Source organism: Trachypithecus francoisi, unplaced genomic scaffold (genome assembly GCF_009764315.1).
Source record: "Trachypithecus francoisi isolate TF-2019V2 unplaced genomic scaffold, Tfra_2.0 Lachesis_group6, whole genome shotgun sequence".
In the NCBI taxonomy this organism is placed as follows: Eukaryota; Metazoa; Chordata; class Mammalia; order Primates; family Cercopithecidae; genus Trachypithecus; species Trachypithecus francoisi.
The window spans coordinates 26860783-26877904 of NW_022681471.1; the positions used below are offsets into that span (position 1 = coordinate 26860783).

At 37.5% G+C, this 17122-nt stretch overlaps 1 protein-coding gene across 1 annotated transcript in view; it reads left to right on the forward strand.

Annotated features, from left to right (window-relative positions):
- Nucleotides 1-17122, forward strand: part of F8 (coagulation factor VIII) — a 219291-nt gene that overhangs the window by 77220 nt on the left and 124949 nt on the right. Inside the window, 5 exon segments of the mRNA XM_033201915.1 lie at nucleotides 1851-2072; nucleotides 5094-5216; nucleotides 5219-5354; nucleotides 6771-6942; nucleotides 13644-13737. Coding sequence (XP_033057806.1) covers nucleotides 1851-2072; nucleotides 5094-5216; nucleotides 5219-5354; nucleotides 6771-6942; nucleotides 13644-13737 — 747 coding nt within the window.

The window sequence follows — 17122 nt, forward strand, 5'->3', positions numbered from 1 at the left end:
TAAAACCAGAAACTACAGAAAAGAGGAATTTGGGAGATTCAGCAACCCAAGAGAATAATGAAGTATGAGGGGGATGTTTTCTCCTTAGTTCTTTACTGTATTTTCCAGTAATTTGATAATAAACATGCATAATTTTATAATTAAAAAAGAAATTAGTTTTGACAACATGCAAGTTCCTGTTCTCACATACCTTATAGTGGAGAGATAGGTTGTAGTCAAATAAGCATAATAATACATGCAAAATTACAAACTGATCATTACTCTGAAGGAAAATTACATAATTCTATGTAAGCCTATAATAAAAGAATCTGACCTAGACTGGGGAATCAGAGAAGGCTTCCCTAAGCAAGTACCCCTTGAATTTAGCTTTGAAACTGGGAAAATGAGGCAATGTGAGATGAAGCTGTTAGAGGTATTAGGAATCAAACCTGTTGGGGCCTTCTAGTCCTTAGTAGACAGTCTGGACTTTATTCTATGTGAAATGACAGCCTCCAGTGGGTTTTAGGCTGGTGGACACTACAGTCAGATCTGGAATGCAGAAATATTACACCAGTTTCTTTGTGAGTAAAAGTCTTAGAGGGGAATATGACCAGTTATAGGGAGACCTGTAAAACAAGTTTATCAGTAGCTCAGACGAGATAATGATAACTTGGATTAAGATAGTGGTAGTAGTAATAGTGAAAAAATACATACATTTGAAAGCTTTTAGAGCCAAAATAGGAGGCAGCTGTGCCCTTGTAGTTACCAGTGTGGATCTGAACACATGACTACTTAGGTTCAAATACTGAGAAAATTAATCAACCTCTCTGGGCATCCATTTCCTCTCCTGCAAGACATGGATGATAATGGTTTCTACATTCATAGGGTTGTTATGAGGAATGAATGAATTAAAACTTGTAAAATACTTCGGACAGTGCTTGACATAAAACAAGTGCTCAATAAATATTAGCTATTATTGATTATATTGCCCTGGTCAGTGTAAAATTGCATATGGGAGATGAGAATGGTAACAAGGATAATTCTCGCTTGCATATTCGAATGCAGGATGCTGCCATCCACTGTTATAAAAAACTCTGGAAGAGAAGGAAGTGAAGAAAAGCGTAAATTTAGTTTTGAACATGTGGGTTTTTTGAGATATCTAGGTGGAGATGTTGAGAAAGTGATTGGCTGAGGCCGGGCGCGGTGGCTCAAGCCTGTAATCCCAGCACTTTGGGAGGCCGAGACGGGCGGATCACGAGGTCAGGAGATCGAGACCATCCTGGCTAACACGGTGAAACCCCGTCTCTACTAAAAAAATACAAAAAAACTAGCCGGGCGAGGTGGTGGGCGCCTGTAGTCCCAGCTACTCCGGAGGCTGAGGCAGGAGAATAGCGTGAACCCAGGAAGCGGAGCTTGCAGTGAGCTGAGATCCGGCCACTGCACTCCAGCCTGGGCGACAGAGCGAGACTCCGTCTCAAAAAAAAAGAGAAAGTGATTGGCTGTATGAGCCTGGAGTTCCAGAAGAGTTCAGGAGAGGAGACAGAAGGAGCAGTCTGAGAAGTAGGAGAAAAAAACCCAGAAAGATGTTGGCACAGAGGCCAAGGGAAGAGAGAGTTTTAAGAAGAAATGAATGGTCAACAGATACAAATAAAGACTGAAAAATGTCCATTGGATGTAGCAGCATGATGGTGATTGATGACCTTGACAAGAGCTGTTGGTTTGATAGTAGCCCAATATTCTAGATAAATTTGTTTACAAGTCAAGGTAGCAATGAAGTGTCTAAGGTCAATTTGTCCATTCTGTCCTAGCAAGTGTTTTCCATTTCAAATTCTCTACTTCTTAGCCATACGTGTCTTATTCCTACTTTACAGGTCTGATTGGATGCCACAGGAAATCAGTCTATTGGCATGTGATTGGGATGGGCACCACTCCTGAAGTGCACTCAATATTCCTCGAAGGTCACACATTTCTTGTGAGGAACCATCGGCAGGCCTCCTTGGAAATCTCGCCAATAACTTTCCTTACTGCTCAAACACTCTTGATGGACCTTGGACAGTTTCTACTGTTTTGTCATATCTCTTCCCACCAACATGGTAATATCTTGGATCTTTAAAATGAGTATTATAATATCCAGTCCTACTTTTAATAGAATTTACTGGACAATGTACAGGATATAATGTGTTGCTGAAGGGGGCATTTTAGAGTTGCTGTGTTAGACTTCAACCAAGATCCCCTAGTTTCTAGCTTCCAGTGTAAAGTTTTTACCTTGACTATAAAAGGGCTGGAGTATTAGTAGGACTCATGGATTTTTAGTTAAATGTCTGTGATGGAGAAAAGATGGCTTATGGATGACTGAGATGGGAAAATGAGGAGAATAGTATGCCCTTGGTTTCTCAGCCTTATCCCATTAACTACGCTCCAATATTGAGAGAGGAACTGCAGGTTGTAGCTGAAGAGATTTTTTTTTTTTTTGAGAAATCTAGGGAAATGGAAAAAAGGCATTGCCCAGGTTGCAACTGTAAGGGCTCCAGTCTATCAGTAGTAATGCCCAGAGCAGTAAATAGCAAATATGACAGGCTATTGTAGAGCAAGCTTGACTTCACACACCAGACAGCTAGAGGCACTCTGTAGATACCTGGCAGTATATACTGAGGGCAGGTCAGGAGCTAGTGAATTTTAGGACAAGTAACATGGGATTGAAAGCTGGTCAGCATATGTGAAGCACCACATGAGGTTTTCAAGGACTATTTGGTGGGAACTTTGCAAAGGGTCAAAGGTTCTGTGTAAGCAAATTAGGATGATGGTAATTACAGTTTTAAATTATTGTTAATGTAACTTTATTTGTAACTGCTAGTTGTGCAAATTCAGATTGCATCATCATTTCACCCCAATTTTCCTTACTTTTGTATTTATTCTGCTAACTCTTAATCTTGGATCAACCTAATAACCCTCTTTCTCTACCCCTCTTGTGGCCATTGAAGGCTTAGTCAGTTTGTGCTGCAATAACAGAATACCACAGAATGAGTAATTTATAATGGACAGAAACTTATTGGCTCACAGTTCTGGGGGCTGGGAGGTCCAATATCAAGTTGCCAGCAACTAGCAAAGGCCTTCTTGCTGCGTCTTGACATGGTGGACAAAAGGGCAAAGGAGGGTGAGAGAGAGAGAGAGCAAAAGGAGGGCGAACTGCCTGGGTTCAAGTAATTCTCCTGCCTCAGCTTCATGAGTGAGTAGCTGGGATTACAGGCATGTGCCATCACACCTGCCTGTGATAATGAATCCACTCCCATGAACCCTTTCCCCAGATAACACCTTTATATGTTCACCTCTCAACACCATCACAGTGATAATTAAATTTCAATGTGAGTTTTGGAGGGGACAGACATTCAAACCATAGCAAGAGCTGTTGGAGAAAAATGTCAGAGAGGCCTAATCTTTTATATTTAACAGCATTTCTTTCTTCCTAGTACTCTCATATTAACGTTCTCCTCAGGTTCCTTGGTTGACTTAGAAAAGAGATTTGATCTTGCCATGTATCCACCATTTTCCTCCTTATGTTCTATTAGTGACCTTGTTTATAGTCCTCTGTAGTGATTAAGAATAGAAATCTCTTTTCCCATCCATCACATAATATTTATGGAATTTTGACAAGACCTTAGTGGACAAAAAGTGTCATACTGAATGAGTAACAGGAAGTTGATGCACAAACAAAATTCTTGCAGGCACAGAGGAATAGGTCATTTACTTGTATATGATCATTGTCAATCAATCATTGTCCAGTTGGAGCCTGATTCAGTTTAACAGTTTATTTTTTGTTTTTTTACTTTCACAGATTCTATCCACTGATTTTAATCTTTATTTTTCAGAAAAATAATGCTTTATCTTATTGAACCTCAGACAAAACACTTCGTTTTTAGATGCAGACTGAATTATGTTTAAGGCTACATGAACCTCAGACTAGTTGTTTGCTGCTCCTAAAACCTGCCCTGTTCCTCATAATCAAGTAAACAGGTCTCCCTTCTTAGAAGTATTTGATCTTCAAAATTGCCCTGTGTTATAAATACAGCAGGAATTATTATTGTCCATTTCACAAACCGTAAAGATGAGACTGAGAATGTTGAATAGATTTGCTGTAGGGTTTACAACTAGTCACAGGCAGACATGCTCTTAAAATACATATCTCCTTGATTTTAAGTTGTATCTTGTCATGTTTTTATGAACTTGGAACATGTCTTAAAGTTTATATCTACACTAACATTTTTCCCAATAAGCTGTTACTAAATCAATGATTTGTATTATAATCCAATAGGGTAAATATAGAAATCATTAGGTGACTATGGGGATGGGGAGCTGGTCTGGTCTAGGCTTCAAAATGCTGAAAATATGCAGTTCTTCAAGTCTCTTTGTTTATCATTTGGCTGTAGGGGAATGATAGGCTCAAAACCAGTTCCAGAAGGGAAATAGTAATACATATATAAGAGCAAATGAATAACTTTTGAAAAGGAGGTAAAACATATAGAGAAGGGTCAGGCAGAAGGGAAATGGTGAGTGCAAAGACCAGAGGAAGAAACAAGCAAGTACCAGATAATCCATGTAGAGATAAGTATATATAGGAAAGTGGCAAGAAGGGAAAGTGATGTGGAAAGGGGGGTGCTTAGAGGAGAGCCTGGAAGGCCTAATAAGAGAGAAAGAGTCCTGAAAATTAAGGTAAGTGATATAGTTTGGATGTTTGTCTTCACTGAAATCTCATGTTGAATTGTAATTTCCAATGCTGGAGGTGGGGTCTGGTGGCAGATGTTTGGATCATGGGGGTGAATCCCTCATGGCTTGATGCTGTCTTCATGATAGTGAGTTCTCATGATATTTGGTCATTCAGAAATGTGTGACAACTTGCACTCTCTGTCTTGCTCCTGCTTTCACCATGTGACATGTCTCCTCCCCCTTCACCTACCTCCATGATGCCAGCACCATGCTTCCCATATAGCCTGCAGAACTATGAGCCAATTCAATCTCTTCTTTATAAATTACCCAGTCTCTGGTATTTCTTTATAGCAATGCAAGAACAGCCTAATACAGTGGGACACTCTGACATTGTTTGGTTTGTCTGACTCCAGATGGCATGGAAGCTTATGTCAAAGTAGACAGTTGCCCAGAGGAACCCCAACTACGAATGAAAAATAATGAAGAAGCGGAAGACTATGATGATGATCTTGCTGATTCTGAAATGGATGTGGTCAGGTTGATGATGACAACTCTCCTTCCTTTATCCAAATTCGCTCAGTTGCCAAGAAGCATCCTAAAACTTGGGTACATTACATTGCTGCTGAAGAGGAGGTCTGGGACTATGCTCCCTCAGTCCTCGCCCCTGATGACAGGTGAGCACTTTTTGACTATTGGTACTCTCTCTTCCCCATACTCAAAAAGTTCTTACCAGTTATTCAAACCAACAAATCCTGAAGCCATATTTAAGGTTAGGTACGGGTATGGAATCAAATGGCAAGAGTATTTTTTTATTATACTTTAAGTTCTAGGGTACATGTGCACAACTTGCAGGTTTGTTACATATATATACTTGTGCCATGTTGGTGTGCTGCACCCATCAACTCATCAGCACCCATCAACTCGTCATTTACATCAGGTATAACTCCCAGTGCAATCCCTCCCCCCTCCCCATGATAGGCCCGGTGTGTGATGTTCCCCTTCCCGAGTCCAAGTGATCTCATTGTTCAGTTCCCACCTATGAGTGAGAACATGCGGTGTTTGGTTTTCTGTTCTTGCAATAGTTTGCTGAGAATGATGGTTTCCAGTTGCATCCATGTCCCTACAAAGGACACAAACTCATCCTTTTTTATGGCTGCATAGTATTCCATGGTGTATATGTGCCACATTTTCTTAATCCAGTCTGTCACTGATGGACATTTGGGTTGATTCCAAGTCTTTGCTATTGTGAATAGTGCCGCAATGAACATACGTGTGCATGTGTCTTTATAGCAGCATGATTTATAATCCTTTGGATATATACCCAGTAATGCGATGGCTGGGTCATATGGTACTTCTAGATCTAGATTGAGGAATCGCCATACTGTTTCCATAATGGTTGAACTAGTTTACAATCCCACCAACAGTGTAAAAGTGTTCTATTTCTCCACATCCTCTCCAGCACCTGTTGTTTCCTGACTTTTTAATGATTGCCATTCTAACTGGTGTGAGATGGTATCTCATTGTGGTTTTGATTTGCATTTCTCTGATGGCCAGTGATGACGAGCATTTTTTCATGTGTCTGTTGGCTGCATAAATGTCTTCTTTTGAGAAATGTCTGTTCATATCGTTTGCCCACTTTTTGATGGGGTTGTTTGTTATTTTCTTGTAAATTTGTTTGAGTTCCTTGTAGATTCTGGATATTAGCCCTTTGTCAGATGGATAGATTGCAACAATTTTCTCCCATTCTGTAGGTTGCCTGTTCACTCTGATGGTAGTTCTTTTGCTGTGCAGAAGCTCTTTAGTTAATTAGATCCAATTTGTCAATTTGGCTTTTTTTGCCGTTGCTTTTGGTGTTTTAGACATGAAGTCCTTGCCCATGCCTATGTCCTGAATGGTATTACCTAGGTTTTCTTCTAGGGTTTTTATGGTATTAGGTCTGCATTTGGAAACTAACATAGCAGAGCATCAGAGAAGCTTGTATTTTTCTCACTCCTTGCCTTGATTGAATCATATAAGCTGTTTTAGAGTTGGATTTGAGCCTACCTAGAGTTTTTCTTCCCAACCTCGCATCTTTTTTTTCTCTTATACAGAAGTTATAAAAGTCAATATTTGAACAATGGCTCTCAGCGGATTGGTAGGAAGTACAAAAAAGTCCGATTTATGGCATACACAGATGAAACCTTTAAGACTCGTGAAGCTATTCAGTATGAATCAGGAATCTTGGGACCTTTACTTTATGGGGAAGTTGGAGACACACTGTTGGTAAGTTGAGGAAAAGATTTAAGATCTGGTAAGAAGAAAAAGTCTGGAGAGTTTTGAGTTTCTAAAATACTTCATAATTCAGCCTTGTCTCCAATGGACATGATCTTTTAAAAGCTATAAATGTTACACAAATAATAGCTGATTGCACGTATTTGAAATCTGAGTATATAGAATAAAATCTAATGTCACCTATTAAACTCGACACTCCTTTGAAATACTGCTTAGACTTTGATACATATCCTTCCAGATCTTTCCCCATTAATTATATAGTATAGGAGTCAGCAGACTATGGCCTATGAACCAAATTTGGCTTGTGGTCTGCTTTTGAATAGTCTATGAGCTTAGATGAGATTTTACATTTTTGAAATATTGCAAAGAAAAGAAATGAGCATGGGAGGAAGGGGAGGAGAGGGTGGAGGAGGAAGAGAATATGTGACAGAGGCTAAATAGGGCTCACAATTTTAGAGTATTTACTATCCAGCCTTTTCCAAAAAATGCTTGCTTGCCCCTGATCTAGGATATTAAGAATGAGTATGGTGTAAGTAACAGAATACTCAATGAACAGTGGTTTACTCAATGGACAGTGGTTTAAATAAATAAGGGTTTATTTTCTTCACAAGAAATTTGAAGATAGGTCGTTGGTTGCATAAATTCAGTTGCTCAAGAATGTCATGAACAGCACTGGTTTTTAGATGTGGAGTTTTTTTAGATACTGCCAAACTGACTTTCAGCAATTTTGTACCAATTTATATCCCCTACCATAAGTATCTGACTGCCCTTTTCCCCACACCATTGCCAACAACATATATTACAAACCTTCGGAAAAAGTTTTCAATTTGATGAGCAAAATGTTTATATGTTGTCTTCATTTGCATTTCCCTGGTTAGTAGTCAAATTGCATATTGTTTCATGTTTGTTGGCTATTTGTATAATTCCCTCTGTGAATTGCCTGCTTGTAAATTTTGTCCAGTTTTCTATTTGGGTAGTCGTCTTTTGCTTATGTGTTTGTAAAAGGCCTTTATAGATTATGGATATTGACACACTGTTATTTGTCTTTCAAATGGTTTCCTCACATTGTCACTTGTACTTTTTGTCACTCCTTTACGATATTTTTTTGTCCTTCAAAGATTTTTGATTTTTATATTGTCAAAACCTCCTATCTTTTATCAGTCTTTTCATTTAACTTTCTCTGGATCTTTTTCACTTTTGTTTTCTGCCTGAGAATATCTTTGCCAGCTCCAAGAAATTATAAAAATAGTCTCTATTTTATTCTCTTACTTGTATAGCTTTATTTTTACAGTGAACAATCTAATTGCCCTGGAAGTAACTTTTGGATATAGTGCATAATTCAAATAGAAATTTTCCGAAATGGCAGCTCACATAACCAATCCTTTTTTCATTAATTTGAAAATGTCTTCTTTATCATATACTAAATTGCTAAAATCTTGGATTTTTAATTCTCCTTAACTAATCTGTTGCCACACTGTTTTAATGACTTCAACTTTGTAATATGTTTGATATCTATATGACATCTTCTTTCATTGTACTTCTTCAAAATTTTTATTAGCTATTCTTGTACAATTTTTCTTCATAAATTTTGTTTACATATTTTTCTTTTATTGATTTTTTGAAGATTGTATACTTTTATTTTTATTCATTAATTTTAAAAATGCATAATGACACAATAATTGTACATACTTATAGGTGTGTATTTTGAGTTACTTTTACTGGCTAATTTAAAAATGGGTAAACAAGAGCATACAATAAAATGTAAATTTTCCTCCCTTTTGAACTTCCAAACCCATAGTCTGACAGACAGTCATTGCTGTGGGTTTGTATACTCCCCTCCAGAAATAGTGCATACATGTATGAATGTATGTGTGTATGTGTCTGTGTGTATGTGTGTGTGTGTGCGTGTGAGTGTGTTTCACACAAAAACAAGAGCAGTGTAAATTAGTCTGTACCTTGATTTTTAAAAAGTAACAATATATTTTGAATTAGCCGGGCATGGTGGTGCATGCCTGTAGTCCCAGCTACTCTGGAGGCTGAGGCAGGAGAATCGCTTGAATCTGGGAGGCGGAGGTTGCAGTGAGCTGAGATCACACCACTACACTCCACCCTGGGCAACAGAGCCAGACTCTGTCTAAAAATAATAATAATAATAAAAAGTAACAATATATTTTGGATATCATTTCATGTCAACATATAAAGATCTACCTCATTCTTTGATTTATTCAGGTTATGCTCTGGATACCTTGCTGAATCCTACACTTAAACATTAACTCAAAATGGATCAAAGATAAAATGTAAGAGCTAAAACTATAAAATTATAAGAAAATAACAGAATAAATCTTTGTGATCCTGAATTAGACAATGGTTTATTGGATATGACACCAAAACCAACAAGCAACAAAAGAAAAACATAGATAATTGTGCTTCATCATACTCAAAAACTTTTGTGCTTCAAAGGACGCCCAGAAAATGCAAAGACAATGCATAGAACTGGAGAAAATGCTTGCAAATTTTTTATCTGATAAGGATGTAGTATTCAAAATATATAAAGGACTCTTTCAACTCAATAATAAATAGGCAAATGACCCAAATGAAAAATGAGCAAAGGGTTTATACAGACATTTCTCCAAAGGTTATATACAAAGTGTCCAATAAGCAGTTGAAAAAATGCTGCATGTCAGGGAAATGAAAATGCAAACCCCAGTGCAATACCACTTCACGACCACTAGAATAAGTATAATCAAGAAGACAGATGTTAAGTGTTGGTGAGGACATGGAGAAATTGTAGCCCTCATCAATTTATGAAGGGAATGCAAAATAGTGAAGCCACTTTGGAAAACAGCTTGGCCATTCCTCAAAATGTTCAAAATGGAGTTATTACATGACCTGGCACTTCCACTCCTAGAGATATACCTAAGGGAAATGGAAACATAGGTACCCACAAAGACTTGTATGCACATGTTCATAGTCCCACTAGTAATAATAGCCCCACACTGAAAACCATTCAAACATTCACCAAATGGTGAATGGATAAATAAAATGTGGTATATCCATATAACTGGAATTCTATTCAGCAATTAAAAGAAAAGAACTAATTATACACGATAAATATAGATGAAACTCAAAACATTGTAAGTTAAAGAAGTCAGACAAAAGACTTACATATTGCATGATTTAACTTATATAAAATATACAGAAAAGACCAATTTATAGAGCAGAAATCTCTTCAGTGATTGCCAGGGACTGGAAGTGGAAGCAGGGAATGCCTGCAACCCAGCATGCAGAATCTTTCTGGGGTAGTGGAAATATTCTAATTCTGGATTGTGGCAATGATTGCACAACTCCATACATTTACTAAAAACCATTTAATTGTATACTTATAATGTGTGAATTTTGCAGCATATAATTATTCTTCAATAAACATTTTTAAGTGGACAAATAATCAGACAGAAAAAGCAGACTATATTCAAAGAAATGATAATTAAACTGTTATGATTATTAATGTAGTATGCTTCATTACCTCTACATTTAATGGTTAAAACAAGAGCTGTTTTATTATTCTTGTAGATTATTTGTGTCAGGAGTTCAGGCTCAGCTGGGCAGTTATTTATCATTGACCAAGGTCACTTGATGTTGATCAGTGGATCTCGAGGGACCAAGACAGCTTCACTCATATATCTGGTACCTGAATAGCAATGACTTGACAATTAGAACTACCAACCAGAGCACCTACATGTTGTCTGTCCGTGTTGCTTGGCTTCTTCACACTGTGGCAGCCTCAGGGTAGTGGGACTTCTTATATGGTGACTCAAGGCTCTAACTGTGTATTCTAGTTAACAAAGCAGAAAGTGCCTCACTTTTTGCAGTCAGCATCAGAAGTCACACAGCACTTTATGCTATAATCTGTTAGTTGAAAGCAGCCAAAACCCACCTCGAATCAAGAAGAAGGAAAATTTGGTCTACTTCTTGATGAGAGAAGGGCCAAAGAATTGCAGATCATGTTTTAAATTGCCACATAGACTGATAGCTTACTTCTCTAGAGCAAAAAAGAAAGTAAGAAGACATGAAATCATATCTTTCATGTGTTAAAAGAAAATATCAACCTAGCAAGAATTGCCATTTTATTGGCAATTTATATCAATATTCAATAAATAAATAACTTTATATTAAAATTTAAAATGTAGAGTATAAAAAATGAAAGATCAATTATTTTTTATTAGGCTAGCATAGCATTTGGTTATAAACTGGACTATGTCACCATGAGAAAGGAAAATTAAAAATTACAGACCAATTTCATTATAAACATGGGTTCAAAAAATCCTAAATAAAATTTTATAAACCTAATACAGCAATATATTAAAAAGATAATACATATTATGAAGTTGACTTATCCCAGGAGTACTAGATTAACATTAGAAAATCAAATGTGGCAATCTACCATATTAACACATAAAAGGAAAAATATAATTTGATAATTCCAATAGCTTCAGAAAAAGCATTTGTCAAAATTCAACATCCATTCATAATAAAAACTCACAGGAAATTGGGATTACAAGGAAATAATTATCATTATCCTGATAAAGATCTGCAACAAACTTGTAACCATTGTACTTGGTGGTGACAGTCAGAAATCCTTCTGTTTAAGATCAGGACAAGACACAGGTGACAGATATCACCATCTCTACTTAATATTATATTGGAAATCCTAGTGAGTATTCTTAGGGTGAAATAAATGGGAAAAAAGCATTTTAATATTGGAAAGAAACAAAACTGCTGTTATTTGAAGTATCATTCTGCTGCTTAGATGCAGGTAAGGAATCAGCTGCTTGGTGGGCTTACCAAATGACTGGGTTTTAAGATAAGAGCAGAAGTAGAAGTTGTATTTTTATCCTCATATCACACACCTCAGATCTGGAGGTGGGATTGATATTTTAAGGGTTCTTCACTGCAGCTTCCATGTTAATTGCTCTTCCCCCCTCTCTCTCTCTCTGTCTCTCGATAGGGTCTCATTCTGTCCCCCAGGCTGGAGTGCTGTGGTGTGATCACAGCTCACTACTGCAGCCTCGACTTCCTGGGCTCAAGTGATCCTCCCACCTCAGCCTCCCAAGTAGCTGGGACTACAGGCATGCACCACCATGCCCAGCTAATTTTTAAATTTTTTGTAGAGATGAGGTCTCACTATGTTACCCAGGCTGGTCTTGAAATCCTGGGCTCAAACGATCCTCCTGCCTTAGCCTCCCAAAGTACTGGCACAAGCCACTGCATGTAGGCCTTTGTTTTCTTTTAAAGCTGGTGCAATCAGGCAATACCACCTGCCACCCTTGCTTAATACTGTAATCAACTGTCCTCTTGGTCATGCCTGCTCATTCACTGAAGATTTTATCTCCTGAAACACTGTCTCTTTCTCTATTATCAGTGAATTTAATGCCCAAATAGTGAAAAAGGCTGAAAGGAAGCAGTGTCCTCAGCAGACATCCAAATTTCAATTAGTGTGAGAAGGTGCAGAGAACACTTCCTGAAGCAATTGAAACAATTTTTAAAGAAATGGAAAGGGGCCTTTAGAGAGAAACCTAAGTACTGTCAGCCCTCCACATTGTCAACTGGAGAATCATAAGTTGGTAATTTGGAGTGGAAAGGGTTGCAGGCTGGGAAGTGTAGCCTCTGGCAGCAACTGGAAGCAAGCACTTTGAAGAAGGAAGGATGAGTTAGGGATTTATGCTGAATGAGTTGGCTAAGTATACATATTTAACAGATTCCAGGAAGAGCTGTGAATATTTATGATGGGGCACATGCAAACATGCATATTACATACATTCCATGTTCACTTTGGGGTGGCGACTTAACATTTAGATGCATGAAAATTAGGCTGTATATGTCAAAAGATGAAACAGAGGACACAGAGGCAGCCTCTGTAAACTGGCCAGAGCCAGTCCATGGTCAGTGGTCTGTCATCAGAAAGGAATGCTGGTCAGTCGTTGTGTCAAAACTGCACAAAGGGAGGGGAATCCAGCACGTCTTCAGAAAGGACTGGTTTATGTTTAACCGTTAAGAAAGAAAGTCTAACAGCAAATTAAGGAGGGAGGGAATGTAACAAGGCATGCCTGATCTCCCATCCCATCATGGTCAGAAACTCAGTTTTTAAGCCATCTCTGGGGTCTCCTCGGTTGAGAAAGGGGTCTCTTCAGTTGTTTGGGGATGTTTAAGATTTTACTTTTATTTTTCAGTATCACTGGGTTCTAGTCTCATATTCAAACAACCATCAATTGAAAGTATTCAAAAAACCCAAAACAATAAAAGATAATAATACAACAATAAATAATAATACAAAGAAACAATACAGTATAACAACTATTTGCATAGCATTTACATTATATTATGTACTATAAGAAATCTAGACATGAGTTAAAGTACATGAGAGGATGTGCATAGGTTATATGCAAATACTACATCATTTTACATTAGAGACTTGAGCATCACAGATTTTGGTATCTGTGGGGGTCCTGGAACCAATCCCCCCTGCATGCCAAGGGACAATTTCATGAAAAGACCAAATATTTTGAGTTTTACCTAGCCTCAAATTACTATAATGTAGATAGAGGCTGCTTTTATTTATCTGGAGTTAGACCACAGTTTTCTTCTTGATCCTAGTTGTTTTAGGATTTGATCTTAGATCTCACTTATACTTTCAGATTATATTTAAGAATCAAGCAAGCAGACCATATAACATCTACCCTCACGGAATCACTGATGTCCGTCCTTTGTATTCAAGGAGATTACCAAAAGGTAAGTATTCCCTCGATTTACAGCTCTTTTTTACCTGTAGATACAGATTAAATCAGTATCATCAATAACAACTAAAATCATGTTGGTCCTTTCTCCAACTGTTGGCTGGACCTCAAGCTCCAGTCTAAAGTTATAAAAATCAATTATAGGAATCCTCAGGTGATGTTTCATGTAAATTAGTGAAGAGTCACCTGATGTGTTTTTCCTATTACCTAGTGGTGATGTTCAAATATTGCACAGCCAATTAGATTGTCTCTTTTCCACTGCAACTACTATAAATGCCCTAAAATCTTGAAGCTGATTCTTCTGGCACTTAAGATAAATTTTTTTTCTGAGTACAGTTTTCAGCTACATTCCACACTTTTGGTATCTAGTGTGGTATTCCACACTTTGGGTATCTAGTTTGATGTTTTCAGGATTCTTTGCTGCAGCTTCCATGTTATTGCTCTTCCTTGCTCTCTCTCTCTCTCTCTCTCTCTCTCTTCTCTCTCTCTCTCTCTCGACAGGGTTTCACTCTCACTTTTGGTATCTAGTTTGATATTTTCAGGGTTCTTCACATATTCATTTCTAAATAGTTCACAACTCCAATTTTTATTTACTATATTGTTTGTTGTTTAAAGATTTATTTTTTCTTTTAGTAGATTGGATGTTATATGTATTCTTTCTATTATTTAATTTTGGATGAATATTTATCAAAATAATAGATGTGTATGCTTAAAACTACAAAAGGACTGCCTCCCTAGAGGCATCCATTTTTAAGAATTTCTGTTTTGATTTTTGGTGGTTATCTCTACATCTCTAAAAAAGTTACTTATACTGCTAACTCTTTGTTTTTCAACTTTAGACATTATATAGTTACTTCGTTTTGTGCTTCTTTCCATTCAAGTTATTTCAGTTTTATCAGTGTTTTCAGTTCCATTGGCTATCATTAGAACTTTAAAAATATACTAAATATCATGACTGGAAAATATCTTTTGACTCCATACTTCATAAATTAAGGATATTAAAAACTGTACCCCTCACTTTTCCTTTCCCCAAACCTTTCTTTTCTCCACTGCTGCTAGCCATTCCTTTACTTTTACAAAACTAAACTTGATAACATTTACATTTTGTACCGTAATTTGAAATAACTCTTCCTTGCTTTGTCTATATATTTTTTCTAAAGCTTAAAAAATAAAAAACAGCATTGTATTATTTTAGTATGCAAGTTTCTTTTTATAAATGTTAACTGCAGAACTAGGTAATATGCTATGATTGCTCCCTTTTCTACAGCTCAAGTGATTTTACTATTAAGATAAAATAATATGTGGAAGGAAAAAAGTTGATCTCACAGAAGTAGAGATAAAATAGTGGTTACTAGAGGCTAAAGAGGGGAAGGGGAGGGGGAAATAGGGAGACATTGGTTAATGAATGCAAAATTCCAGCTAGATAGGCGTAAGTCTTAATGTTCTATAGCACTGTATGGTGACTGTAGTCAACAATGACATATATTTTCAAATAGCTAGATGAGAGGATTTGGAATGTTCCCAACACAAAGAAATGATAAATGTTTAAGATGATGGGTATGTACTAATTACCCTGGTTTAATCATTACACATGTATACATGTATTGAAATATTACTCTGTACCCCATAAATATGTGCAATTATCATGTGTCAATTAAAAATAAAAAGATCAAATAGATTCTCCTTCATTATTCCTCATCAGTAGTTTGATATCATGCTCAATTTTAGCTTTTATATTAGGACCATATTGATCTTATAATTTTTGTGTCTGTATCCTGAAGTAAGACTTTGTTTTCTTTTATTAGGAAAAGAAATGTATGCTTCTTCAACCCTATTTCTTAGGCCCTTCAGCTTCTTAATCATTCTGTTTATTGCTTGGTATCCAAATCTTTTATTTATTTATTTTTTTTTTGAGAGAGGGTCTCTCTCTGTCACCCAGGCTGGAGTACAGTGGCACGATCTTGGCTCACTGCAACCTCCACCTCCCAGGCTCAGGCTATCCTCCCACCTCAGCCTCCTGAGTAGCTGGGACCATGCCCAGCTAATTTTTTAAAATTTTTTTTAAAATTTTTTGTAGAAATGGGATGTTACCTTGTTGCCCAGGCTGGTCTCGAACTCCTGAGCTCGAGCGATCTGCCTGCCTTAGCCTCCCAAAGTGCTGCAAGACATTCTTGCAGTTAATAGCATTAACTTCTTTTCTCTTGTACATTTCTATTTTTTGATTTCTTCTTTTGTTTTTCTGGAAATATATTCTCAAGTAACTTCTAAATATGTGGTACACAGAGGGTGAACTTTCTGAATCCTTCAGTATCACATCATGGGCAGAAAGACTGGTTATAAAAATTTTCCCGCTGGGTGCGGTGGCTCATGCCTGTAATCCCAGCACTTTGGGAGGCCGAGGCGGGCGGATCACTTGAGGTCAGGAGTTCAAGACCAGCCTGGCCAATATGGTGAAAACTCATCTCTACTAAAAATACAAAAAAAATTAGCCAGGTACTGTGGCGTGTGCCTGTAATCCCAGATACTCAGGAGGCTGAGGCAGGAGAATTGCTTGAAACTGGGAGGTAAAGGTTGCAGTGAGCCAAGATCACGCCACTGCACTCTAGCCTGGGCAACAGAGCAAGACTGCATCTCAAAAAAAAAAAAAAAAAAAAATCCTTCCCCTGTTTTCTAATATTCCTTATTGCTGATAAGAATTCTTTATTTGCATTTCTTTATGGAAGAAGGCATAGTACAGAGTACTGGGGAGATTTTGAATGTGTATCCTGAAATTGGAGGCATACATGGATACAGTTACTGGTAAACTGCTTTTTCCATGGAGAATTTTGAAGGCTGTAATGCCCATAATAGTGGGCAAGAAGAGAGGGCAAGAGTGGAGTAGTTTACCTTTCTGCTGTTTGACATGAGTTTCTTCTGTAACAAGTGAATACTGTTGAAGTAGCTGGGCTTTATCCCTTTTGAAGATATTCTGCCCAAGAAGGCAGTTAGGCAGGCTAAGGGGATAGCAGAACCAATAGAGTATTGGATATATCACTGGAAGTAAGAAGGGCTGATGGGGAAAGGACAGTTGCAGAAGGATAGCTGAAAGAAACATCTCTTATGTCATGGAACTATGTAGTGCTGAGGTCCCCATGGTAACTCTAAAGAAGCCATACGTGTGTCCTATGAAAAGACCAGCAATTGGGCACCTCCCACACAGAGAACTTTGATGACCAAATAGTGTTGTCAAAGATAGAGCAGCAGGACCTGTTAAACAAGAGTCTGTTTGCCCTTTCTTTTATCACCTACCCTCCCTCACCCCCAGCTCCTGGAAGAAGGAAGAGAAGGCTGAGAAATATTGAAAGAACATACTACACCATTCCCTTTCATTTTTTTTTTTT